We start from the raw sequence: 26961 nt of genomic DNA on the forward strand, positions 1-26961 counted from the left end.
ATGAATATTAAATATCACATCCTAACACAGGTTTTGTGAATTTACTTTATCAACATTTAACATTAGTGACTCTATTTTTAATGTTACTTATATTACAGAAATTCTGGGGTGCTGTGCTGAGCAACATTTCTGAAGCATTGTTTTAAAGTATGTTGGCTTGGGCATCTTGGGTTTAAAGAATTAAAGCACTTCTGACATTGGGCTCAGTCCTTTTCCTACAAGCAGCTGGATTGCTCAGGATGACTGCTTTTTATTCTATTTTATGGAATAATAGCTGTATCCCTTTCCAGTGGAATCAGTCTGGATGTTTTAGAACAGCAGAACCTGTTGAAATCCAAAGACATCCAAAAGAGTGTGTTGACTGAGAGTGGATCTTTCATTGACTGAGCTGGGTGTAATTCTTAGTGTAACTTTTTATAAGAGATCACCTGTTAGCTCACAGATGTTGTGTGGTAGCTACACTTTTTTGGTGAAACTCTCCTTAATGTCTCCCTGTTGACATTTGAGGTGAAATACGAACGTGTGTTCCTAGAATATCCGTGGTGATCTCAGTGTGTCTGTAAAATGTCACGAGGCACCCAGCAGCACACAGAGTTTGCAGAGCTCTGAGGCAGAATTCAGTGGTTGCTGCTCTCAGTGAAGACCCCTGAAGTGCTGGTTCAGTCTCATTCTGTGTGCTGGAGCTATTCCTGCAGCTATACCCAGTACATGGGTATATATACACCATATATCATATATACAGCATGTGAGGACCAGTTCTTCTTGGTTCCACTAGCCTGTACAGAGGCTACACTTGGTTTCATGTGTAAAGGTTTCATAAATCCCTTCCAGCCTGGCCTGCCTTTCTATTTTCCCTGTGGAAGCAGTTTCTTGGAACCTTAGGAGAGCATGTGCTGGCAGATTGATTACTGAAGCAGGCCAAATTCCTTTGGTAACAGCAGCGTGTTAGTACTGATTTCCAAGAGTGTGCATCACCACCTTTTCACAAGGGCTTGATTAGTTCCCTTGTGATGTTTCCTTTTGATGGCTGCCCAGAATGAAGTATGCAAACAGGGCAGCATAAGCTCACTTCAAAGAATGAGTGCTCAAAGAGTCTAATCTTGGCTGACGAGAAGCTTATACTAGATCAAGCTTTCAGTAATGGTTGCAAACTAGCAAGCTTTGTTGAAACACTCTTGCAGCTGGGATTCAGTGGGTAGGTAGAGAGGCAGACACTCCTGAGATGGGAAATGGAATCTCCTGTGGCTGAGGGTCAGCTGGATGATCAGGATGCTGGTTCTGATGGTGTCTCCAGGCGCTGTTCTGTAGAATTGTAAGCTAGACCTTGAGCTCTGTCACCACAGGTATATCCCAGTCCCCTTCTGTTAAGGAGGGAAATATTTCATCCATAGCACAGCTGGCCTTAACAGGTTTGATTTGTGGCAGTGACATGGGTTGGCTTTGGTTTTGATCCATTTTTCCTTTTCTGCTTTAAGGTGATCCATACTTCTATCCATAAGTCCTTCCCATGTGACTACACCACCTTGAAACACATATTTATCTGCTCCAGTGAGAGAAGAGCGTGAGCTTGGACTTTTGGAGATTGTTTAATTCTATTGGGTTCTCTTTCCAGAACCAGCCTGTCTTCCTTTCCTTCTGTACTGTCTGAAACTTTATACTTAGAGCTGCAGACAAATGCAAGCCTGGGGAGAGTTTCTGAGACACCACCTGTGTGCCACCAAGCAGGGGGATCTCTACAGACCAGAGAAAAGGGTCACCAAAAACCTTATAAAGAACCTTCAAAAGTCAGCAGAGGGAATTGCCAAGTCCTGCACCTGGAGAGGAGAAACCCCATGTCTCAGTACAGATTAGGGACTGAGCAGCTGGAAAACAGCTTGGCAGAAAAGATATTGATGGTTCAAGAGCCTCCTGGGTTGTGTCAGGAGCTGTGCTGCCAGCAGGCTGAGGGAAGTGATCCTTCCCATTTTCTGAGTTCTGCTGAGACACTTCTGGGTTCTGGGTCTAGATATGAGCTGCCCCATGCAAGAGAGAGTTATTTTAGTTAGTACTGACTCTTGGTTTTGAGGCAGAGACAGAAAACAACAGACAAGTCCTTTGTTAAAGTAGCTGAAGTAAAGATTGCAGGTGCTTTCCCTCATAAAGAAGGAGAGATAGGAACCAAGACCCCTCTTGATCTGCAGGTCTCAGTGTCCTGGGAACACAATAAAATGCATTGTTCTGTGTCTCCATCACCACTGTGAGAGTGTGGAGAGCTGTGATGAGGTGATGCCATGATGTGACCTGCTCTGCCTTTTCTCAGAGACCCCACTGATGAACAGATGCTTTTGGTGTGGGAGTGTGCCTGGACAGATCGATCAACTGAAAAACTGCTCATGGAGTTTTTTCTCTTGCTTATTGCAGACTTTTTCCCTTCCATGTCAAAATTGTTTATTTTGTGGCTGGTTAAAATCCATGGGCTGCTTCCCTCCAGCCTGCTGCTTTTTCCTTAGGGAAGCTTTTGAAAAAGGGGGTCTCTTGGGCAGCTGAGGGCTGTGCCTTTGCCTTCCCCAGAGCAGGGCATTCCCCTTCCCTGTGTGTGTGGTTAGGGTCTAAACATGAGCAGCTGATGTCAGGAGGAGTTCCAAAACTCAGTGTGAATCACAGGCTGCCAGGGGCTGGTGGGCATGCTGAGGATTCGGTGGTAAAAGGGTGACCTCAACAAACCACGGTGAAATCCCTCCTTTGCACCAGAGAGAGGGGTAAGATGCATCTGCATGTGACAGGAAGCCACAGGGCTTTTTGTCTTCTGGGAGTGCAGAGTACTTGCAAATGGTGTTAGGGAGCCATTAAAAGCAAACAGTATCAATATATTGGGAAGATATTCTGACTGAAGTGTTCCTTAAGTGCTGAGGGCAAAGGAAACGATCCTGCTTTACTTCAGAGATCCTCCCGTGATTCCTACGGAGTATTCCATAAAGGTTTTGATGTAGGAGCTGCTGGGTATGGTGCCCTAAGTTTCTGCTTTCCTATTTTCCAGATTCTGTCCTGTATTAGGATATAACTCTGAACTTCATAAATTGTTTTAGCAGGTTCTCTTCAGTCAGACAAAACAATCCTTTTCCAACCCCAGAACCATTGCAGCTTCAGCCCCAAGAAGTGCAAACAGCAAATGGAGGAGAGAATCTGGGAGGGGGGGACTGCAGAACCTGGAGCTGGAATTGGACATTTCACCCCAAACTTATAGAATGGAGCCCAATGCACCAGAGCTTATAAAAGTGTGAGAACTCGTGACTCAGGGCCCATCTTGGGTGTAGCCATGGCCAGGCTCTTGCACTGCCCAAGGTGAATCCTTTGAAGGGTTTTTAATAAATCTCCTTTATTCCCTTAACTCTGTCTAGCCTCTGTTCCAGGTAATCCTCTTTAGACATCAGTTCCTTGCAGCACTGAGCCCATGGATGCTGGTCTGCATCTTGAAATCTTCTCAGGGACACTTGGAGTCCTCATGCAGCTGAGCTGAAATCTCCATCACCAAGGGGAAGTGTGTCAGGAGCCTCCAGCAGCAGCACACTGCTGCTAGGGGAGATAAATAACCTCTTTTTCTGTTCTGCACCAGCTTGTGCTGTGACACAACCCCAGCAATGGAATACTGCTGTGAAGGAAGTAGATGATTTCCTTTCTGGAGCTGTTTTTGGTTCAGTCATTACCCATAGGGACAATGAGTATCTTTTCAATGACTTCTTCAGGAAACCACACCAGGGTTTTCCTCTGTCATTGCGAAATTGTGCTTTTGAGACACGAGATGCTCGTGATTCATAAAGTTATGAATTGCATTTCTTTCAGAATAAATCTGTTGGACAGGGCTGCCTCTTGCCTGGGGGGACCAGAGCTGATGGGGTTGTGTAAAGAGGTCCTGACAGTGTGGGTGCTTGGCTCCTGGAGCTGACCTACTTTAACAGTGGCCTTGATTTGCTCAGAGGTGTTTGTGATCAGCTTTGCTGCGTGATTAAGCTGGTCACGTGTCATCTCACTTTTTTTTCCCTAAGGGATGAACAGTAAGATTTCTTTTTACTGTCGCATTAGCCTTGTTTCAGGGGATCAGAGAAGGATGGAATGCAAGGAAGGGGAATCCCAAGGAAGTAGTCCCACGCAGGCTGTAGAGACAAACTGTCATGGATGCAGTGACAAAATATCTTTTGATTCTCCTCTGCAGGAGAATTCAGTCAGGAAATAGACTCCATGGCATTTTTTTCAAGTAGATCCTCAGAGTGCTATGGCAACAGGTTTGGCATCATAAATTGAAGACTTGAACTTTGCCTATATGTTTGGGTAACTTTTGTGTTCCTCCTCAGAGAGAATTTTTTTTAGGCATTGAACATCCAGCAGATGGAGGCTAAAAAGACAGAAAATATTCAATTTCCTAGAATTTTAAGAAAGCCTTGTGAGAAAACATTTCTCTGAACTGTTCACTATTTAGTGGGGCATGCTGATTTTTACTCTGGTCGTTGAGTTGACATCTTCTTAACTTTAAAACTCATTTCAAGAGACATGCATGGTTCCTAACTCCTGTAATGCTAAAATGTAGGACTGGATGAGTATTTGGGACATGGTAGAGAAAGGGCTGACTGAAAAATAAATTGAGACTTCTGCTCTTTATGTATTTTTTTCTGCTTAAATGGTCAAGACATTTAAAATAGCTGCTTTGAAACTTTCAAATATAAACAGGTAGAAAATAGCACAGCTGAATGGATACTTTATTTCAAGATTTTTTTGTATAAAACTGATATGAAATTTGTTTCCTGAGATAACAACAATTTGTTTTTTGCATTAGTGCATGGTGGCTTGTGCAGTGTGCTGGTTCTGAAGCTAAAATGCTGACAGTTCTGCATTCTTAAAGAGAGAGGACTGTAGCAAACATAAACCCTTTTTCCTCCACCCCCCTTTTTCTTTGTTCGTTCCAACTCATCCCAGCCTTATGTCTGAGCTCATCATAGGTAGTCCATGAAATTACCTAATGCAGTAAAATGTGAGTTCAGCCAGCACCCTCACATGGAGAGGTGTTCAGAAGCACACTAAGTTTAGCTATAATTAATTTCTACACATAACTGAGCCTGAAGATGATGGGTTTGGGTCTGAACCAAGCACACAGAGATGGCCAGTGACTGGTTTTACCGGGAAACTGAGATGCAGCAACCTCATCCACCACAGTAACACCATCAAGTCTGTCACTGTTGGGCTGCTGGGTAAGAGAGACACAGCAGACAGCTGAGAAAAGGCTGGCACAGGGAGACAGGGAGCCTGACCTACTAATAGCTGTGGGTGTGAATGAAAGCCTTGCAAAACAAACATGGTTACAGATTCAATGGCATTTCATCATTTGACTTAAATTTGTACTGATTTAGCTTTGGCCAGTTCTGCTGCCAGCTAAATGTGCCTCTACCAGTATTTCCACACACTTTCAAAAGTGGGAAAGAGGTTGGTTGGGTTATTTGTTATTTAATAGTGGAAAGGACTACAGGGGCGTTGTTGGATGAGATGGACAATACCATCAGCAACAGTGCCAGGACCAGAAAGTTAGATAATTTAACTTGTGAAATTCTGAATTTGCTGTTCTGGCAGAACTGAAGAAAATGATAACAAGCAACTTTCGATTTTTTTTTTTTTTTTTTTTTTGGCTAATAACTCATAGCATGTCTACATACATGCTTCAGCAGAATTGGTTACAGTGTGATCATGTTGACAGGATGTTTGGTTTGTAAACTTCAGGGAGCTGCTTTTCTGTGTACTTGGGAGGTTCTGCTGCTGTCACAGGTTGGGGAAGGCAGTCAGGATGCTCACAGGTGCATCAGCCAGAGAACTGTGTGTCCAATAGACTTTGGAAATTTCTTGCAGGAGGAAAATGCAGAAGAGTTTCTAAATCTTCCATAGTAAGAGAAACTTGTTTTGTGACAGCAGTGTGGAAGGGAAGGGCATCCACATGTTTGGGGGACACATTTGAGGGCTTGAGTTGTGGTATGGGATGTGGATTTTATATAAACCTTGAAGCCTGCAGAATGTTTAACCCCTGTCCTTCCAAGGACAGTGGAAAACTAAACAGTAAACCAAACCCAAACTTAGGAGCATCCTTGGAGTGAAGGGTGAGTCTGTCCTTTGCTCTGTGACAGCACTTTCACTCACTGTGGCAGCATCTGGCAGCAGATGTGCTCCTGATTGTCATGGTGTGACCATTGTGAGCAGAGAGAGTTTGTGCAGAGCCCACAGGATGGTTAAAAGGGCCCAGAAGGAGATGGTGCCAGAGATTCCTTCTGCCCAAATTGATCCTTTGGACATGCACATCCCAACATCTAACCCTTTGGATGGATGGATAAAGCTCCTACACTTTCTAAGGAAATGAATATTTGATGCCTGAGTTGGGAGCATCTGTTGCTTTTGGAAACTGTGTCTAAAACAATTGTTTTTAATATGTTTTTTAAGCTTGCTGATTTTCCTCCCATTTAGGTTTTTGAAAGTATTTGACCAACAGAACATGAGACATGGAAGAGTTCTAAGGTTATCAGCTGCTTTGGGCTGAGCATCATCATCATTGCCCAAGTGGATTTAGGCTTCCAAGACAGGCCTTCAGGTAAAAAGTCTTTCACACTTGATGCTATTCAGCAGGGAACTTTTCACAGGGTTTCTTCCAAGAGTGCAATTATTTGCAAGTCTGGAGGATTAAATAGCGAAGATTTGAATTATTTGCAGTCTAGAGGATTAAAAAGCCAATTAGATTCATTTGTACCTTTAACTAGACTTCTTAGACCACCATTGGATTATAATATCTTTATTTGTAGAGTCTGCTGTGCAAAGGTGTTTATTTCTATGGAAATGTTCTGAATTCAGTGGAAAAAGAATTTTAAAAGATTGTGAACTCTAATGTGATCTTCAAATGGAGACACACTAAAACAAGTGTTCCCTGTCAGAAGTATTCCTGTTAGGTAGAAACAATTGGCTGACCAGGTAACATAAACCTGGTTTAATTCAAGATCATTCTGACAAATTTAAAAACAATTATGTTACATAATGTGTTTTGAGAGTGGTCATGGTAACTGGAAAAGGAGAAATTACCTGTTACTTTTCCAGCAAGAGGAAAGAATAGAAACTGATTGTTGCAGTTTTTAAAGAATGTTAAGTTTGAGATAACTTTTTTGGTTAAAAATATGTGTCTGCTTATATTAATGCAGTGGTTTTTTGGTTTGGGGGGTTGTTTTTTATTTCTTCCCTAATGTTAGACAGTCCAATGGCAGACCAAAGGATGGACATATCTTCTACAATTAGTGACTTTATGTCACCAGACCCTGCTGACTTGATCTCCAGTTCCCTTAGCACTTCAGGAATGGACTGTAATAGGAAAAGAAAGGGAAGCTCAACTGATTATCAGTAAGTTGGATTTCTCTTGATTTAGCACTGCTAGAAGGACATGGTAACACAACAATACAGTGGGGAAGACTAGAAATATTTATAACAGTTTTAAAATAACCTCTTCTATGCAACCTGCTTTAAAGGTTTTAATAAAGAAGAAAGCTACCATGCACTAAGAGGCAAGTTCATTATTTAATAATAATAATAATAAAAATAAAACTGTCATCTCAGTGCAGCTAGAATTGAGGGCTATCACATGGGGTAAGGCTGAGGAGAACTTGTGGTTGGTGGGGGAGTGGAATTAGTACTGATGAAAGGTACAGTGTGAAGGTTGATTATATTGATACTGTTTACATAGGAAACACAATGCCTGACTAACAGAGGGAGAAGATAAATTTATTGAAAAGTGGAAGCAAAACTAGGAGTAGTTCCTTTTCTTCACCTATTTTTTGCCTATTTGGTCAGTTCCTATCCATGTGCTGCCCCTTTGCCTGATGAAGCTGTTTTGGTCTCTCATTTGAATATGCATCTGAATAGTCTCTAGTTTGAGGTATTAGAGCTGTCTTTCTTTTAATCAGCTGCTTTATCTTGTAGTGGTTCTCAGCTGTAGAAGGAAATCCCACCAACTCTGCTTTAGAGCAGAGTTTGCCAAACTCCCAGACCTGCAATGTCTCCTGCACTGGGAGCACCAAGAGCAGCCTACTTAACTGCAAGTGCCTGTGCAAGCCTCCTCTGCATTGTAACTTCACAAAGTGTGGCTGCAGGGGAGCTTGTGAGTGGCCACATCCATTATTCATCCAGCCACAGAGTCCATTTTTATGTAACTTAGCACAGATTTTATTGCTGGGGGCCTTTGGATTGTTGGCAGCTCTTCTTACCAGGAGGGGCAGAATTGTTAATCCATGCTGAGCATCACAATTAAGAATTAGATTCTTTTTAGGAGAACTTATGCATGAAACTTTAAATACCTCTCTGGGCTGCCTTTAGTCTCCCTGAAAAGCACATGTGTCCCTCTAGTTGAATTGACTACTACAAAATTGAGTGAACAACCTCAATCCTACCAACTTCCTCTGCTCTAGAAAGGTTTTCTCTATTTTTATTCCTCTGGGTAGAAAACATCACTCAAGTCCTCTTTTCCAAAAGACAGCTTGTTCTTGTAAGGTATAATTCTGCCCTGCAGGTTTTGTGTGCATTTTTAAAAGTGCTTCCTTGAATCCTTAGTAAAATAAGTTTGCTTATTTTGTTGTCATACACTACATACCACTACTTGTTGTGTAGTCTTACACAGTTCATTTTGTGTTGCAAAATAAATGGTGGCTACTAAATGTTCCTCTTGGAAAGCAGAACTTAAGGTGATAGCCTTGATCCCTCCTTAGATGTGTATGTATGGGAAAATGTTCAAAAATGCTACTGTTCACCTTCTGCTACCTGTAACTGATTTTATTGCGTAAATGATCCAAGTGCCAGTGAAGCCAGGGAATAAGGAAGGCAGAAGCAGTGTTTTAGGGTGCTCCTTTGTTTACCTCTTGAGTGCAAGCAAGAGGAGTCATCAGCTGCACTTTCAGCTCTCCACAGCAGCTTTTTAGTTCTTTCTGCTGCAGCTCCTCCAGGAGAATTCCTGCCCAGATCACTGCTGTCCCTTCAGCAAGGACTGGTCCTATGCTGTTGTCCAAGACTCCTTGCACAGGACTGTGAACAGTAAATTTATTTTCTTGGGAGTAATGTTTTCAATTGAAATATTGCATGATGAGAAAACAAACTGCTACCCTGATGCATTAGTAACTTACCTTGTACCTGTGCTAGATTTTGCTTTCTGGGGGTTTTTGCTCACAAACATCCCAGAGCTGAAGGTGGTGCCACAGGGGCTGGTAAACTGTGAGCATCAGGAGTCAGTGGCTGAGACTATAACTCAGCTGTGCAGATTGGGAGATGAAGAAAACATTTAGCATGTTATTATTGTTATTTTAAAACTGATCACAAAGATAATAATACAGTGAATAATACCTGAAGGACTGCCACGTTTGTTTTTAGGAAGGCTCGTGTCCAGTGTGTAACAGAAACAACTAGTATGTTATTGGCTGGGAAGAGAAGGCTTTTTCATAAGGCTCTTATAAAACATATATTTATCTTATCATGGTAAAGCTCAGTGGTATTTCAGGTCACTTTACAGTTCTGAAGTGATGCCAGCAGTTATTTTGCATGTAGAAGTTCTGTTTCATTTCCTCATGATATGATGAAGTCTGTATAATGTTCAGCTTGGGACTTAAGACTAAAGCAAAATGTGCATCTGTCCTGCTGGGCAAGAATCAAAAACTGAGAAACTTGGGATACTTTATTTTTATTTTTATGTTTTATTTCTGGCCTTAGAGTCCTCTGAAATCCCATTTATCTAACCACAAGGACAACACGCATAAAGCACAGATCTTTCCTTTCTGAAGATGAAACAATATCTCAATGATTTGCATAACATAATTTAGGTTAGTTATTTTGTAAGTTTTTCACATTAAGTGTCATGAACTATGCTCTCTCTTTCTTAAAAAGCAGAATTATTCTTTCAGAAAGTAGATTAATTTGAACAAGCTTGTTTCTTTAGAAAATGCTCACTGCTATTGTCCTGTTTTCATTGTGCTTTTCATTTCAAATAGAATATGAATTAGCTTGAGAATTTCAGCAGAAAATGTAAGCCATTGTTCTTATTTCCTATATATGGTGTACTTTATTTTTCTTTCTTTTCAGGCTCGATGGCTTTCCTTTTGAGTAAGTATAAATATTTTAGTAATTGGTTTCACTTAAAAAAGATGCCCAGTGGATTTTTCCCTGCCTTTTGCTTCTATAGACTTAAAATTCACAGGTGGAAATTAAACCAGAATGAGCAGGCCTAGGAATGTCCATGTAAGCACAGTTGATTTACATAAATCAAAACATTCTCTTCCTAATTATTTTGTCTAAAAAAGATGTGTACTCATGGGCATTTAGTTTTTTTTTTACCAAGTACAGCTGTGAAAACATATTCTCCTTTCCTGCTTAGTTGTGCACTTGTGGCTACAATATTAAATGTAATAAGGGGGATTATTTCTATTCTTCATGCCTCTCTTTCTTCTTTTCTTCATGGTGAAACAAAAGCACACCATGTATCTACACTAGAAGTTGTAATTTCCAATGTGCCTGATTAGTTTCATACAGCCTTTGATTCTCTCCATGCATTTGACCATCTCCAGTGGTGTGTTAATTTAGGTTATTGCCATTTTCTATCCCAAAATCAGTTACTGTAAGGCAAACTGAGCTATGGAGCATACAGACATCTGCACAAAGTCGAGTTTTTTCCTCCTTCTCTAGTTAACTGAAAAACATTTTTGCAACAGATGATATCTTTGAACTGCAGCATGTTTTGCTGTCAAACACATCAAACTGTGCCATTTAGTGAGTTCTGAAGGAGACACTACTAATTTAAGAAAATGTTTTAATGTTACAAAAACCACACAGCTTCCTTAGTCCTTCCAGGTTGTTGTTTTTATGCTCCTCTTTCTGTATTGATGATTTAGAGATGGCAGGGATACTTGATTCTGACTTTGTGGTAGTTGGATAACGGTTCTGCCAGTCCTGCTGAATTTGTGATGTGTTGCTTTGTTCTGTTTCTGCAGGGAAGGTATGGATACAGATAAAGATGACCAACATGGAAGGTACTGTTGATACAGTCACTGAAATCTCAGTTCCACACTTCTGACACAGGATCCTGGCTGTGGATGCCTGTTCTCAGTGTCACCCTGGTCTCAAATTGTTATTTTGCTGGGATGAAGGAATAATCAAAAAAACCTTAGTTTAAACAACATGGAACAGACAAGCTAAAACACCCCCAAGTCTGAGGCACAATGTTACAGATACTGATATTTGCTGTAGAAAGGTTAAATAAACATTCAAATTCTAAAAAACCTGTTCTTAATGAGGATCAGTAGGATGTGAGATGCAGTAAAAGAGTTGGTTTGAGTGCTTTCAATGCTGTAACTTTGTGATGTCATTTCTCAACAGATTGGAGTATGCAGACCAACAAGGCAGGATAAAAAATGCAAGGTAATGCTCTAAACAAATATATTTAAAAGAATTGTCTCTTGCTTTTTGCCATCTATGAATTATGTGTGTGTTTCTTCTGGAAAGATCTTTATCAAGCTTTGATCTTCCTTTATTTTTCCACATCTTTGCACTGTTCACATTTGTCATTAAATTTGCATAGAGTAAAACAACTAATTTGGTGAGTAAGTTGGTTTTAGTTACTTCATTGCTGTTGGAATTGAAGCCAGGTATGTTTCTGGTAATGTTAAATTCTTCATCTTCTTTCAGACTTGATAGTGGGTTGTGAGAGTGTTAGCAGTGAATCTTATTATGGGAAACTGTAAACTTTACCAACATTGGTGTGTTTTCTGGCAAACCAGAAGCTTGTGCTGCAACCTTTCCTGTTGCTTATAACCATTCTTCACCCAGATAATTAACATCAAGTGTCTGAAGGATGTCTGCTGTCTTTTCCACAAGGGTGGCAGGGTAGTACACTTAACTTACCTTGGGGAGGTTTTGGGCATTGCTCCACGTGCTTCACACTGCCCTGCTCTGTGTGTGTGTGTGTCACTAATTTGACTCTCTCTGCCTTTATGAAGGGAATAGAATGAGAAGAATGACTCCTTAATAAATAGCTGCCTCATTTGTTGCCACTTTTGGGGTTTTGACATTGTAAGATGATATCATTGTAATGCTGGGTTTTATCTTTGGCTTGCAATGAGAAAATGGATTTGTGAATTCCAAATTGTGTGTGCAGGGAGGCTCACAGTCAGATTGAGAAGAGGCGCAGGGACAAGATGAACAGTTTCACTGTTCCATGTGTGTCACACTGTGTGTGTCTCTGTGTGTGTGTGTGCAGGGAGGCTCAGGGACAAGATGAACAGTTTCACTGTTCCATGTGTATCACCCTGCCCTGCTCTGTGTGTCTCTGTGCAGGGAGGCTCACAGTCAGATCGAGAAGAGGCGCAGGGACAAGATGAACAGTTTCATAGACGAGCTGGCCTCGCTGGTGCCCACGTGCAATGCCATGTCCCGCAAACTGGACAAGCTCACTGTGCTCAGGATGGCTGTCCAGCACATGAAAACACTTCGTGGTGAGTTGCCATAGATGCCTTAAGTTTCAACTTTCATTTTTTCCAGATTGTGTACTGGTGTGTGACTCTGAACTCCATATAAAGTGTTACAAGTTCTCCTCCCAGCTCAGTCACACCAAACAATCCTTTTCCAGCCCCAGAACCAAGTACACGCTGCAGCTTCAGCCCCAAAAAGTGCAAACAGGGAATTGAGGAGAGGATCTGGGAGGGTGGGACTGCAGGACCTGGAGCTGGAATGGGACAATGAACCCCAATGTGGGAATGGAGCAGAACTTATAAAAGTGTGAAACTCCTGACCCAGGGCCCATCTTGGGTGTAGCCATGGCCAGGCTCTTGCACTGCCCAAGGTGAGCCCTTTTAATAAATCCCAGCTTTATTTCTTTAACTCTGCCCAGCCTCTATTCCAGACAGGCTCTTTAAGCATCACCTGGGACTGCAGGGGCATTCCAAGTGTCATTTCCCCAAAGCCACACTTTCTCTCCCTTTTTTGCCAAAAAGGAGCAAGTTAATTCATTTTGTGAGGACTTCTATTTTCTTAGCATCTGATGCTCAGTGTTCATTCACAGCTTGATAGTTCATGGTGCAGTAAATACTCTGATGTGACTGGGGGAACTTGGGGATGAGAGAAGAATAATTTTCCATCATGTGACCTATTGATCACTACTGCCAGATTGCACAGCACCAAGGCAGCTGGGGAGAGGGAACAAAGGGCTGAAGGCACAGTTAATTCTGGTGCGGTACTGAGCACTGCTTTAAGCAGGCAATGCACCAAGTTGTTGGATAGAGAGGTCAGAGGACTTCTAAGGGTTTGTGTTTGTACCTTTAGCTCTATGTGAAAGAGTAGGGATGACTTTGAAAACTGAATTTTGGTTTCTGTTGCAAGAACTGGAAGGGAAACAGGTTTGGAAGAGTTGAGGTTGTGAGAAATTGCTTTGTCTTCCCAAAGCTTCAAATGAGTGAATCAGTGTTTGAGTACATTGGTGCTGATGTTTAAAGCTTTAAGGCTTCAAGAAATGCACCACTGAGAAAGAAAAGGGATGCAGTTAATGGTAAGAAAGACCCTGGTGATGGTTCTCTTTTCTAGGAGAGCATTCAGTCATATTTAACCTCGTGGTTTTGAAAGGCTTAACTTTCCTGCCACTGTCATTTGATGAGGTTAATTCTTCATAACACTTCAGTGGTCACTGATTTGACTCTCTCTGCCTTTATGAAGGGAATAGAATGAGAAGAATGACTCCTTAATAAATAGCTGCCTCATTTGTTGCCACTTTTGGGGGTTTGGCATTGTAAGATGATGTCATTGTAATGCTGGGTTTTATCTTTGACTTGCAATGAGAGAATTGATTTGTACATTCCTAAGTGATCATTTTTTTACATGAGCTTGTCATGTTTTACTGAGTTATAGGGAGAAGAAATAGTTTGAATTCTTTTATTCTTTCATATCTTATTTTTATAATTTCTAATTCTGAGACTAGGCCATAAATCAAGGACAGTCTTTGGGTTCAAAACTATGTCAAGGAATACTTTTATATCTCAGAGGCATTTAATTTGCATTTCTAACTAATGCAGTACTTACGTCTTAGCAAAAAAAGCTTCATCCTTTTTAAAGTTAATACCAACAGAGCTCATGTTGATAGTAAAACAAAACCAAAAAAAGTTCATTTTGAAGAACTCCTGCAATGAACAACAGTCTAAGAAGGAGCCAAAGGAGAATTGCTCATTTAAGTGTGTAATGTTGGTGATGAGAATTGTTTGTTTGTTTGTTTTCTTTAGGTGCTACAAACCCATATACAGAAGCAAACTACAAGCCTGCTTTTCTATCAGATGATGAATTAAAACATCTTATTCTCAGGGTATGTTCCAACTTTTAATTAAGAGATATTAATATCTGTGACTATAGCTCTCCCAAAGCACACCAGCAGTATTTTTCTGCCTTGTATCTCAGCTTAAAAATGTTTTGATTATGAAGCATAATTAAGAAATCTGGGGACTGCTTCACAGAGTCAGTGAGTTTAATGATGACCAGTATTTCTTAATTTAAGCAGAAAGATTGAAGAGGGGGATTTAGATGGGAACCATCAGAATCTTCAGTCATTACATATATAAACAAAAAAAATCACACAAATTGTTTTTTGCAGACATGCTGCCCTGGGTTACCTTGTCATGATTTTTCAGTGTCCAATGAACACCTTTTTATTGAGGTCACTGATGTAACATGACTTAGCATGCTCAGCTGCCTGCTGTTACACTGCTTTTATAGTGTGGAGAGCTCACCTCATTAGTCACTAGTTAAGCTCTTCTAGTGGCTGTGTAATTGTTGAAGCAGCACTGCAGTGTCCAGATGCAGAATTTAATTTCTGCAGCATTGTTACTCTGAAGATACATAATTGAGGCCTATTCCTGTGTGCTTGTGTGTGACTGAAAGGCAGTGCTTTGCAAATAGGAATTAGCTGCCTCCAGGAACAGAAATACATATCCAGGTTATGGCTGGTTTCTAAAAGAGGAGTTTTTTAAAGTACAGTTATAATAACATTTTAATTTGAAGGCATTATTAAACATAATCATAATATTATTGGACAAGGCATAGGTTCTTTCTTCTCATAAAAGTTATTTTACATTCTGGGCACAATGCCCAGAATGATGCCAAAAATGTTTGTAGATGCAAAAAACTCCCTTCATTGTAATTTCACATTTTTCCTGTTGACTCAGTTACCTCTAAATGTTAAGGCAGCTCTCTTAGTGTAGAAATTGTACTGCACACAAAGTGTTTTTAAAGGTTATAACAATGCAGCGAGGATGTATAACTTGGGATTTGACTTTTCCCCTCCCCCCCTCAATTAGGCAGCAGATGGATTTCTTTTTGTTGTGGGCTGTGACAGAGGGAAGATACTGTTTGTTTCAGAATCTGTCTTCAAGATCCTCAACTACAGTCAGGTATTCTTTTCCATTTTAAGTACATTAGGTCTTAAAAGATTTGGGAGCTTTTTGATGGTTTGTGCTTTTTTCTGGGGGGGTAGGTATGAGAGGAGTCTGTCCTGAAAGCCGAGAGCTTTTCTCTGCCATGTCATTAGAGAAGATTGTTTTCTGGTTTCCATTCAAATCAAGGAGGGGAAAGGAGCTAAGTTTAATTCACTGATTGTTGCATTCTGCTCAAGGATTTACCCTCAGGCTTGCAAAAGCATTACCTAATTGGGAGTGCATGCAAATACTTAAACATCAGTCTGGGCTTCTTCCAGTGTCTTCACATGGATTTTTAAGCTTAGTTTTCTTTCTATCTATTCTGTTTTTGCTTGCATGCTTACTGATGAAAACTGGAAAGCAGTTTTACCAAAGCCAGGTTTTTAATACATGCTCAACATAAGGCTTAACTTGGACCATGCATTGTGTAAATAATCTTCATTTTTTGTGTCATCTGCACTCCTCATCAAATTTAAAACCTGTATTAGCTTCAAAAGTTTTCCTCAGCCAACCTTTAGTTAGGCATATACTAAATATCTATTCATATGTAAATAAGGAAAGAGAACATTTGCAGTTAGTATTTTTTTTCATTCAAATGTGTGGTAGAAGTAAGACTGAGTAGAAACCAGAATATTTGGTGGGAGGGGAGTTGAGCATGCCAGTTCTGCAAAACTCTTACTGAAAAAAGATGACAGAAATTACTGTGCGACACAGTCACAGAGAAAAACCTCCATCAAATCACAGAACCATAAAATAGTTGGTTTGGAAGGGACCCTTTGAAGGTCATCCAGTCCAAACCCCCTGCAATGAGGCTGGGTCTGGATGTTTAGTAGTCCTTGGTTACACCTTTATGTAAAAGGATTGTTCATACTGGATGCTAAAATGAAGAAATTACACCGAGCCATTATTTTACTTTTTGACTGAATGTTCAATCTCTACAGAATGATTTGATTGGTCAAAGTTTATTTGATTATCTCCATCCTAAAGACATTGCCAAAGTGAAGGAGCAGCTCTCTTCTTCTGACACTGCGCCACGAGAAAGACTCATAGATGCAAAAAGTGAGTGCTGCCACCTTTGGGAAAAATGTCATGTGGAGCCACTGCTGCTGGGGCTCTGCCTCATGTCTCAAGTGGGGATGTGGGGGGGATGCTGTCTGGATTGTCTCATGCCAAGAAAGTTGTAGCTTAAAGACAGGAAGAAACACAAAAAGAAAAGAGAGGTGTGAAACACTGGAAGCTGTTGGGTTTGGCATGCACTGTGGCAGAGGCATTGCTGGAACTGGCTTCACCCGTGAGGTGTCCTCTCTCTTCCAGGCATCAAAGCTTTAACTTTCCCCATTTGAACAAAGGAAGCATTTGTTCTAATCCATCATTCTAAATGGTCAGAATACACCCAGTATTATCTTGGTAATCCTTAGCTGTCAGCCAAGACAGAGGATTTTATTTATCTACTTATTGCTTACTGCCATCAATGACCCAGCCTTTCTCTCAGAAGGGTTTTAACTTTGGAATAATTTCCTGCCATGTCTCTTAGCCCTGCTCCACTCTGGTATTTTAAAGTAGTTCTGTATCTCTGCTGCTCTGGGGGTGAGTGGGTGTTTAATTTAAGTTAAAGTTAAGTGGAAGGTGGTCTCTTAAAACTGCAGATTTCCAAGTCCTTAAGTTCTCATGCATGTCAGGAGCAGGAATCTCCTGGATCTCAGTTCACAGAAGCCACCAGCTCAGCTTCAGAAGCTGAAGTTGAGAGAGATCATTTGAGGGCAGGGAGCCTGGAGGCTTCAGCAGAATCAGCTGAAGTTTTTTCTGGTTTCATCGGTTGTCAAGCATGAATATCCAGTGCTGCCTCCTAGTTTCTTTGGTGGTTTTTTTTGTATGCCTCTGACAAAGTTAGGGCAAAAATAAATACTATGAATTACAGTCTTCCCATCTGCTATGATAGACGGATTGGTAGAATTTCAAGAGCTCATACTGGTGAAGAGTATGAGGATGTGTGCACGTATTTATTTTTGTCTTGGCATGAGTAACTCAGCACAGCTTGTACTCACACCACGGTGCAGCAGCTTGGAGGGCATGTGGCACAAGGCAGCCTGACCTGCAGATCACCTCACTCCAGTGCAATTGTAAGGGAGGCACACTTCCCACTAAAGTACTGGAATTGCTTTCTTCCTCCTGATGTTAAAACACCAAAGGCCTGAGAGGTTTTGTTCGTGTTGACAGCTGCTTGGTTTTACACATCCCTATGTAGACATGGCTGGAGTGGATGGCAGGCTGTGGAAAAGTTGCTGTGGGATTTAAATCCTCCATCAACCCTTGGAGCACTGGCCTTGCTGATACCTGTGCTCCTGATGCATGCCCTGGAAGCATTCCATGTCTTCCCAGAGCCCTGGAAGGGAAACACACACCAGAGGGATGTGTTTTGGTTGGCTTTCCCACAGAAAGGAATCCCCTGTGAGAATATGATAAAGGTCAGATTTATTGTTAGGGCATGTCCATGGGCATGTATTTCTGCAAGGCAAGAGAGACTTCTGAGACATAGCTGGAGGTCTTGGGGATTTGCAGTTCCTGTGTGGGTCCCTGCTGCCTTTTTTCCTCCTCCTGTCCCTGGAGTGTCATTGGGCTCTTCTGCTCTATGTGCACACATTTTTTTCTGGGAGGGTGTTGTGGTAGAAAAGAGCCAGTATGAAGAGTCAGGAGCCTCCTGAGTTACTGTGTATGGAATTCTGCTCTGCTTGTGGAAAAGTAATCTTTCTATTTTTAATCAGTTCAGAGGAACTGCAGTGTTTATCACAGGCCCTGTGTGGGTTTGTCCAGTCCCTTGCTGCTCTTGGCACTCAGCACCGTGTTCTCGAGCTCTAACAGCACAAAGCAGAGTCAGAACCCCAAAAGCAGGAGATGTCAGGCCCAGTGGGGGTGAAGCATTGTGGGGTGGGGTTTGTGGGGCACTTCCCTGTGCCATTCCCTGAACCTCCCTGGTGTTTGCACAGCTGGGCTCCCTGTCAAGACAGACATCACACCCGGGCCCTCACGCCTCTGCTCCGGAGCGCGCCGCTCCTTCTTCTGCAGGATGAAGTGCAACAGGCCCTCTGTCAAAGTGGAGGACAAGGATTTCCCTTCAACCTGCTCAAAGAAGAAAGGTAACCATCATGCTTTTACTACCAAGGCTGTCAGGATTTATTTTTGTACTGCTCATGTGCAGTGGTTAATTTTTTACATTTATTGATGTTATTAAGATTCTGAACTATGTCTAGGTCTGTCTCTTTGCCCCCTGCAGTATCTCTTACACACCTGTATTAGCATTTAAAGCCCAATTCTCCACTCTGCTTTCTTGAAACTTTTTCAGTTTGTGCCAACAGTTCTGAGGAGTTACTGCATCATCTTCAGACATGGGTCAGATTTCAGTTTAAAACATGGTCCAGACATTGAGTCTTGACCACCTGGCCAGTGTCTCCAGTAAAGGGGAGCTGTTCCTTGTTCTGTGCTCCACATTTGCCCAGTGATGTGTGGATGGATATCCACCTCAAAAAATCAGTGTAATTCTAAGTTCACCTGTGGGTTTGGTACATTCTGGCTACTGGAAACATATGGTTTCTACACCTGGAATATTTGCTGGTAGCATTAGCAGTGTTGGCAATATTTTCTCCTCTGCAGGCTATTGTTCTAGGCATGTTGGAATATATGTTTAGCCCAAATGGGAAGGTTTCTTCTTTAAGTACTGTGAATAATACATTTGGTGTTAGTTAAAGTGTAAATACAAACAACAAGAGAACACAGGCAGTTTTGGTGTATTCTCTGGCTGTGACAGCTGCCCCAACTCCCTGTGAGGTTGAGGCTTCAGCCTGCATCCTGCTTTTGTGCTCAGTTTGTGTGGCTGGCACAAATCTGTTACTCCACCTCCCCATGAAAGTCATCTTCCTGGGAGTTTTCAGGCCTGCTGAGTGCTGGGGAATAGGAATTCTCCTTTTGAATACTGACATTGCAAACCTTCATCAACCCTGTGTACAGCTGTCCCCTGCACAGCCCAGTCAGTGTTAGTGTATATTCTGCCAAACATGGGTTTTGTGGCTCAGGTCAAGATGGAAGAGGCATCTTATTTATTAATCTACTGATTTCTCCATGCATTCCTTTGGGTTATTTGCCTCCTTTGAAATAATAAAATGTGATGCAATTTCTGCTCAAAGTTACCAAAAGCAACCTTGGTCTGAGCTATGTGATGTTTCAGCATAAACAGTGGTTTTGCCAAGATAAATTGTTTATTGGATTATCTGAGATTAACTGCATTACAGCAGGAGTGCTGAAAAACCTTTTAGAATCACAGAGCCATTAAGGCTGGAGAAGGTTTCCAAGGTCATTGAGTCCCAGCCTTTGACCAAGCATCCCCCTGTCAACCAGACTGTGGCACTGAGTGCTGTGTCACTACTTGGGCATCTGCAGGGATGGGGACTCCAGCACCTCCCTGGCATCCCCTTCCAATGCTGGACAATCCTTTCAGTGAGGAAATTCCTCTGAGCTCCAGCCTGAGCCTCCCCTGGCACAACTTGAGGCTGTGGCCTCTCATCCTGTCACTGTTTCCTGGGAGAAGAGCCAATTTCCCCCCAGCTCCCCAGTTCTAGAGAGTGATGGGGTCTCTCCTTAGTGAAGGGTATCCCAAATTTTCTGGCTCCCCTCCTGTCAGGCAGTTCTGGAGAGTTATGGGGTCTCCTTAGTGAAGAGTACCCCAAATTTCCTGCATGAGAGAGGAGGTGCATTATTAGCAGAACTGAGTTTTAGTTCTCCAAAGCCGTATCCACGACCTAACCGCTTTCTTGGGTTCTGTTGCTTTGTTTTGTTTGCTCTCTTTCCGCAGCAGACCGCAAAAGCTTTTGCACTATCCACAGCACAGGCTACTTAAAGAGCTGGCCTCCCACCAAGATGGGGCTGGATGAGGACAACGAGCCAGACAACGAGGGCTGCAACCTGAGCTGCCTGGTGGCCATCGGGAGGCTGCACCCGCACGTGGTGCCGCAGCCGGCCAACGGCGAGATCCGCGTCAAGCCCACCGAGTACGTGTCCCGGCACGCCATCGACGGCAAGTTCGTCTTCGTGGACCAGAGGTGGGAGCTCCCCTGCTGCCACAGACACTGAACACACCTCCTGGGCTCCTAGGATGTTTTTTCTTTCTGTTGTATTTGTATTTATGTGTGCACAACCAGCGGGAGGGGAACGCTGCTGTTGTTTCAAAGCCTTTGTTCCGTCGCGGTTGGGACTGATCGGGGTTTGACAGGAAGGTCTCACATATATAGCATAAAGGTCTTTGAATGTACAATCTGAAAAAGGAATAGAAATGAAAGAAGTTTTGATATAAAAGAATTGCTGAGCCTGTCTTACTGGATAACTAAGAAGGCAAAGGCTATATTAGTTAGAAGGGCTTTTTATGACTCAGAGCAGAGGATAAACCCACCTCAAACAGAAGATGTTCTAACCAAGCAAAAAGATTCTGCAGGCAAACAAGATTGCTGATGTGGCAAGTAGAGAAAAGGTCTCAGAATTTTCCACTGCAAGAAAACTGAAAAACTTCTAGCTTAAACTGTGCCATACTAACTTTTAGTGATTGGAGAATAGTAACGTGAATATGACTTGTCTTCAGGCCATTCTGTAGATGAAATCAATATATTCTATTTCTTCTTGAGGCTCTGTTCTGTTTGCTTGACACTTCCTAATAACCAGAGAGTCAGTAGTAAATTTTTCTCTTGGTGTCATGGTTCTTTTCAATGCTGTCCTATTCAGATAGGGTATTCTACAAGTACATTAAATCACCATTATCTATTTCACAGAACTGTGTTATTCTTACCATTGTCAATTACTTATAAAAGCATTAACTACCTCTGTTAATACACAGCACATAGTCTTTATTTCAATATTTTGCAAAAGCCGAAACTAGAATATATTTATCACACTAAAATACATAAACTACACAGGGCCAGGGTATTGACCACAAAAGTTGACAAATTATGTTATATCAAAAGCAGTAAAAAGTGATTACAAATTGTACTATATCAAAATAATTTGCAAAAGTCAATGCATAGTTATTTAAACACCCCTAACAGCTTCCACCACAGGTCACTGTCCAGCACTGCCTCATGGACAGCTTTCCTTGCAGCACTGGGAAAAGAAATTGCTGCCCTTTTTAGCTTTTTTACTGCAAGCTGGGTTGGCTTTTGAGGTGGAGCTCAAAGCTGTTACTACACACGTATTCAATATGACTGATTAAATTTTAAAAAATCCCCCAGACTTCCAAAAACATGGGAGAGAAACTCCAGGATCATTTCTACCTATTCATGTAATCTTCAGAAGGAAATATTTTGAAACTGGACCCTAATTTGTTCCTGTGTTACTTGAAACCTCTTGCAAACAGCACACAGTTAGGACTGCAGAGGCTGGCTTAGCTTTGCTAGCATGTACACTTACATAACTGTTTACTGGGACACATTCTGCTGGATTAATGCTCCTCTCTGTGACCCTTTGTGGCTGTGAGAAGGAAAGCTTTTCCTAAGGGTTAGCTCTTGGAAACTCTCTGACAACTCGTTCCCGTGTGGTATCTGCTTTCAAACATCCATTTGGTATCTGAAGGGCAGATTCTTCCCTTTTCCAAGAAAAATGGAATTGCATTTTCTTCAGCAGAGGCACATATCACCTGCAACTTCCTTGGAAATGACTGGATCATGGAGGGAGAAGTAGGAGGTTGCAGGATGTGAATGGAGAGGATGTGCTGGGTTGTTTGGTTCCCTTCCTTGTCAGGAGGGATTGAGGCTGCCCAGGTGAGGCTGTTCCAGTTTCCCTGTGCCTTTGGCTCAGCTGCTTGAGACACAGAAAAGCCCCAACTCCAGACTCTGACAGAACCTGCCTGCTGGAATTGCTTCCAGGGGAGACTCAGCTGATCTTTAGTGCCCTTTGGGAGGAACTGGAGGATAGTCATGGGAGGAAGTGCAGTGCAGAGAATATAATTTTTTTTTTTCATGTTACCTATCTGTTTTGGGGTGGTTGGGTTTGTGAGTGTAGGTTAGGCTGGGTGGTTTTGGCTTTAATTTGATAGAAAGCTTTTGAAAATACCAACTCCTGAGTGCTAGGAGCTGAGGGAGCATTCCTAGCTTTCTGTTGCTCAGAAGATGCCATTCTGTCTTGTTCATAGACAAGTTTTATGTTCAAAAGATCAGACATATTCCCCCGAATGTGTAGTTTGGAGGCATTGCTAAAATAATGAGACTCAGAAAATATTGACCCATTGGATTTAAACACATATGCTTCTGTTGAATTGCTTTCCAGCTGTTGTTTACAGTCCCTGGGATGTCTGTGCTACTTCAAAGGGCTCTTTGAAAGGGAATTTATTTAGAATAAAGCTTCATCTGTAGGCCTGAAAGTTGACATCCAATGATCCTTGCTTCTCCTGGAGAATATTTAGGCACCTGTAAAAGTTGAAAACAATTTATTTCCAAGTCAGCTTGTTTTGTTCATATAGATTTGCACTGTTCATTTATCATTTGTTCAGGGAAGAAACACTCCCTAAACTCACTGTGAGCCTTTCTGTCCTCATGGACTGCAGGGTCCCTGGAGAAGCAGAGCCATGGATTAGGTTTTGGATTACCAATTAGCTGTGCTACCAATTAGCCAGGGAACTGCTTATGGCAGCCACACAGAGCAGAGTTTTCAAGAGAATCATCTCTCTTCTGATTTATTCAGGGCTTCTAATTGGTCTGCACGGTGAATTTGAGAGTGAAATGAAGTTTATTACCTATGCAGATGTCATCAGATCCAGCTTCAGGACTCAGAGCAGCTAGCTGAGGGAAAAAGTAAACACAGGATGAAATTCCAGAAGGCCACAAACAATTTCCTTCCTTGCATAATAGGACATGGTCAGATACTGAATGCAGCCAGTCTGTTAGGTCTGTGATTTGGTGCAATTCTCCTTCCCCCTGCTCATCCTGCTGTGAAAAGGGTTCACAGATTAGCAGCTCATGCTGGGTGTTCCCCATCTGTGTGGGGTATCCCTCTCACAGCAGTGCTGCCAAAAGCCTTGGCTGCTAAAGTGCTTGGAAAAATACTGGAATAAGCTGGACTTGGTTCCCAGCTCTTCCATTTCAAAGAATGGCAGGCTTGGTTTTGCTGCTTTGTGGTTCTCTCAGAAATTGCTTTGATGGGTTTTGTTGGAGTTTTAAGTGTCCTGGGGTGAGGGTCACCCCAAAAGTCAGTTTGAATTCCTGTTTCCTTATCCAGGCTCCCTCTCAAGGACGACTTTAGGTGTCCTCAGCTGGTGCTGAATTCTCTTGGTGTGTTTGGGAACATAAAAAATGCCCTGTGTGGAAATCCTAGAGATTTTGTGTTTCAGCCTTTTTCTATCCTTATTATTAATATGTACCAATTTCTGCATTTTATAATGTTTAATTTGAGGTTTTTTGAGGTTGCAGAACAGGTGTTGATCTAGGTTTGTTCCTTATTGCCCTTGGTGTTTTATTTGCATTGCAGTAGTTTGGAATTGTGACACTTTTTTCAGTTTCTTCAAGGAACTGTCATTTCTCTCTCAGCAATTTTCTTCCAAGAAAGGTACAAAATCCAGGTTGAGTTTGGTGAGGTGCTGTTCTGTCCCACTCCTGAGTTCTCCAAGCCTTTGATGTGTGTTTTGCAGTGGCACTTTATGCAGAAAGCTTTGTGTTATCTTGTGGCTGCTACAAGGCAGCTTTTTTCAGGCTTAAATCCCCCAAATTACAGCAAATCTTCAAAGCTATTTAGAAAGTTTTACATCCCCTCTGGTGGTGGTGGGTCAAGTGTAATACCTGAGGGCTCTGGGTGTTAGGTACTTTTTTAATTACCTGAGAATTAAAAATAGTATTCTTAAGGAATTTTTTTTTACCTTCTAAGCTGAAAATTCCTTTCCGCATTACTTGAGCCGTACCCAGCCTCAGTGTGAGCTTTAGGAATCTCTGACTAATACTCCAACTTGAAAAGATTGATTTATTTTCTTTTCTTTCTCTTTATTTTCTCCCTCTCCCTCCCTTCCCCAGGGCAACAGCCATCCTGGCATACTTACCCCAGGAACTTCTAGGTACTTCGTGTTATGAATATTTTCATCAAGATGATATAGCACATCTTGCAGAATGTCACAGGCAAGGTAAGGTCATTCAGAATTCAGGAGAGAAACTTTGTTCAGAATATCAGGAACAATTGTTGTGCTTCAGGGAAACCAAACAGACTTGAAAAGATTTGGGTATTGCTGTTTGCAAATGCTTTTGCAAATGTTTGCATGGATTTGGAGGGAATATTTGAGGTTCAGGATGGGTGAGGGGGATGAGGGAGAACTAGCATTTTTGTTGAGGGATGTGGGGAGGAATTAACTGTCAAGGACTCTATGTATTTAGGTATATATACATGACTTGCTTTCTGCCTGTCTTCAGTTTTGCAGACAAGAGAAAAAATTACAACTAACTGCTACAAGTTTAAAATAAAAGATGGCTCTTTTATTACGTTGAGGAGTCGCTGGTTCAGTTTCATGAACCCTTGGACCAAAGAAGTGGAATACATTGTCTCCACAAACACAGTTGTTTGGTAAGTGCTTTTCCCTCAGCAGGTGCCTGGGAATTCCCATTGCTTTGCCCTTTTCTCATGTGGGATTTGACCCAAATTTGCGCACAGCTTTTGTAAGATAAAAGTTGTCTTCTCCAGATAACAGCACGGGCAGAGGGGGTTTAGTTTAACAATTGCAATAATTTAATTTCTGCAGAAATTTGCAGAAAATAGAAATAATGTCTTTCCTTAGGAAAAGCTGGGGTTCAGTCTTTGTAAGAACTTAGGGATGTGCATTTCTTTGCTTTGGCAGTATTTCCCCCCTTTCCCTTTCTCTGGAGGTGACTTCTCAGCAGAATAATTGCTGTAGAGGAGCTGTGTGCTGAGGGAAGCTGTTGGGGTCCTGCAGTGCACGTTTGAGGTGGAACAGGGTGGCTGATTCCTGTCAGTCACAGGGTGGCACTGACTCACACACTGCTGAAACTCTCCCTGACTTGGGTTTTCATCACTGCTAGGGTTTGCTACCTGTAGGGTTTTCTCTCACTGATTTTTTTTTTTTCCAACCCTTGCCCTCCACAGCACCACGGTCCTGGAGAGTGGGGATGGGGCCTTTCCCCAGCTGGCAGCATCCCCACACAGCATGGACAGCGTGCTCCAGGCTGGAGAAGGTAACCCCTGTGCTCAGGGAGGCCCTGGCTCCCTGCCCTGGGAGCAGCTCACCCTGCCTGCACACATTTGCTGCCCTTGTGCACCCAGATTGGTCCCTACCCTAAGGAAAAGGTTTAGCTTTGGGTGTGAGCCACACCTGCTGAGGGTTGCTGTTGGTCAATATGCATTTCCAGAAGCAGGCAGTTGTCCATTCTGGACAAGCAATGCTGAGGCCTTTCCTGCCCTCTCAGTGTGGGCTTTTCTCTGCTTGGAGTATATCAAGCTCCTTCCTGACAGCCTCCCAAGTGCTGTGCAAGTGTGAAATCACATTACAGGAACAGCTCCTAACTGGTCAGACCTCCCTTCTCCCTCCACTTTTAGATTCCTGCAGTTACCTGCAGGGGCTTTATCTGCAGTCATCAGCTACCTGAGGCTTATCCCATGTTGAATGGAACATGCACTGGCAAGTTCTTCACAAAAAGCAGAGAACAAACATGTTTGGAGAAGAGCCTGTTTGGGCACAGAGTGGGGCAAGTCTGACAAGGCCATCCTGCACCAGCTCTGGACAAGAGGTAGCACCAGATGCTGAGTTCTGGAAGAGAACAGCCAGATTCTAAAAGAGTTGTGGTCTGTCCTGTCCCTGCTGGCACAGAGGGACATCTGAGACCCAGCACAGCTCAGGGCATGCCAGAGCTTTTCATCCATGTGAGGGCACTCACCAGTTGGTGGGACTGTCAGTAAATCCAGTGCAGAAGGTCCTGCAGCTGCTCAGAGCCTAAACACTATTTCCCTGTGGAGAAGGTTTGCAAACTTTTCTCTGACCTTAACATTTCTGCTCATTTCAGGTGGCCCCAAAAGGACCCATCCCACTGTGCCTGGAATTCCAGGTGGAACAAGAGCTGGGGCAGGTAAAATAGGGAGGATGATTGCTGAAGAAATCATGGAGATTCACAGGTGAGAGAAAATGATGTGAAGTTCAGTTGTTTTATTACTGCTCTTTGGGAGGAGTTAGACTTCCTTAATTTCCTCTGAAAGAACAATTTATTCAAGCTGAATAAGGAATGATCCAGCTGTATTTCTCAGACAGCTCCAGATTCCTGTTCAGCATCCCTGAGGCAGTCAGTCCCCACAGGGAAAGCATGAAGCTACAGCTTCCTGTTGCAGAAGACTGATACTGGCATTTTTTCTGCAGTGGTGGTGATGATGGCCTGTGTACCAGAAACAGGAGTTAAAAAGAGCAGCTAGCTAGAAACAAATCCATTCCAGACTCTTCTGTTCCCAGTGACTTGAGGCTCTGAGTGGCACAACC

The 26961-nt window shown here is 42.4% G+C and overlaps 1 protein-coding gene across 7 annotated transcripts in view; it reads left to right on the forward strand.

The window, feature by feature from the left end:
* ARNTL (aryl hydrocarbon receptor nuclear translocator like) overlaps window positions 1–26961 on the forward strand; it is a 48130-nt gene that overhangs the window by 17793 nt on the left and 3376 nt on the right. For 4 of the 7 annotated variants that reach the window (XM_033061556.2, XM_033061553.2, XM_033061555.2 and 1 more), the window contains exons 2-16: window positions 6475–6598; window positions 7245–7392; window positions 10111–10131; window positions 11016–11054; window positions 11401–11442; window positions 12358–12515; window positions 14289–14368; window positions 15357–15449; window positions 16415–16532; window positions 18458–18607; window positions 20317–20563; window positions 24506–24612; window positions 24896–25046; window positions 25584–25672; window positions 26498–26606. In XM_033061556.2, the coding sequence (XP_032917447.1) occupies window positions 7253–7392; window positions 10111–10131; window positions 11016–11054; window positions 11401–11442; window positions 12358–12515; window positions 14289–14368; window positions 15357–15449; window positions 16415–16532; window positions 18458–18607; window positions 20317–20563; window positions 24506–24612; window positions 24896–25046; window positions 25584–25672; window positions 26498–26606 (1544 nt within the window). In that variant the 5' untranslated portion in view covers window positions 6475–6598; window positions 7245–7252. Of the gene's footprint in view, window positions 1–6474; window positions 6599–7244; window positions 7393–9741; window positions 9852–10110; window positions 10132–11015; window positions 11055–11400; window positions 11443–12357; window positions 12516–14288; window positions 14369–15356; window positions 15450–16414; window positions 16533–18457; window positions 18608–20316; window positions 20564–24505; window positions 24613–24895; window positions 25047–25583; window positions 25673–26497; window positions 26607–26961 lie in introns of those variants that run through there. The other 3 variants (XM_033061559.2, XM_033061558.2, XM_033061560.2) reach the window with 3 other exon arrangements.

The sequence above is a fragment of the Catharus ustulatus genome, chromosome 6, assembly GCF_009819885.2.
Source record: "Catharus ustulatus isolate bCatUst1 chromosome 6, bCatUst1.pri.v2, whole genome shotgun sequence".
Taxonomy (NCBI): Eukaryota; Metazoa; Chordata; class Aves; order Passeriformes; family Turdidae; genus Catharus; species Catharus ustulatus.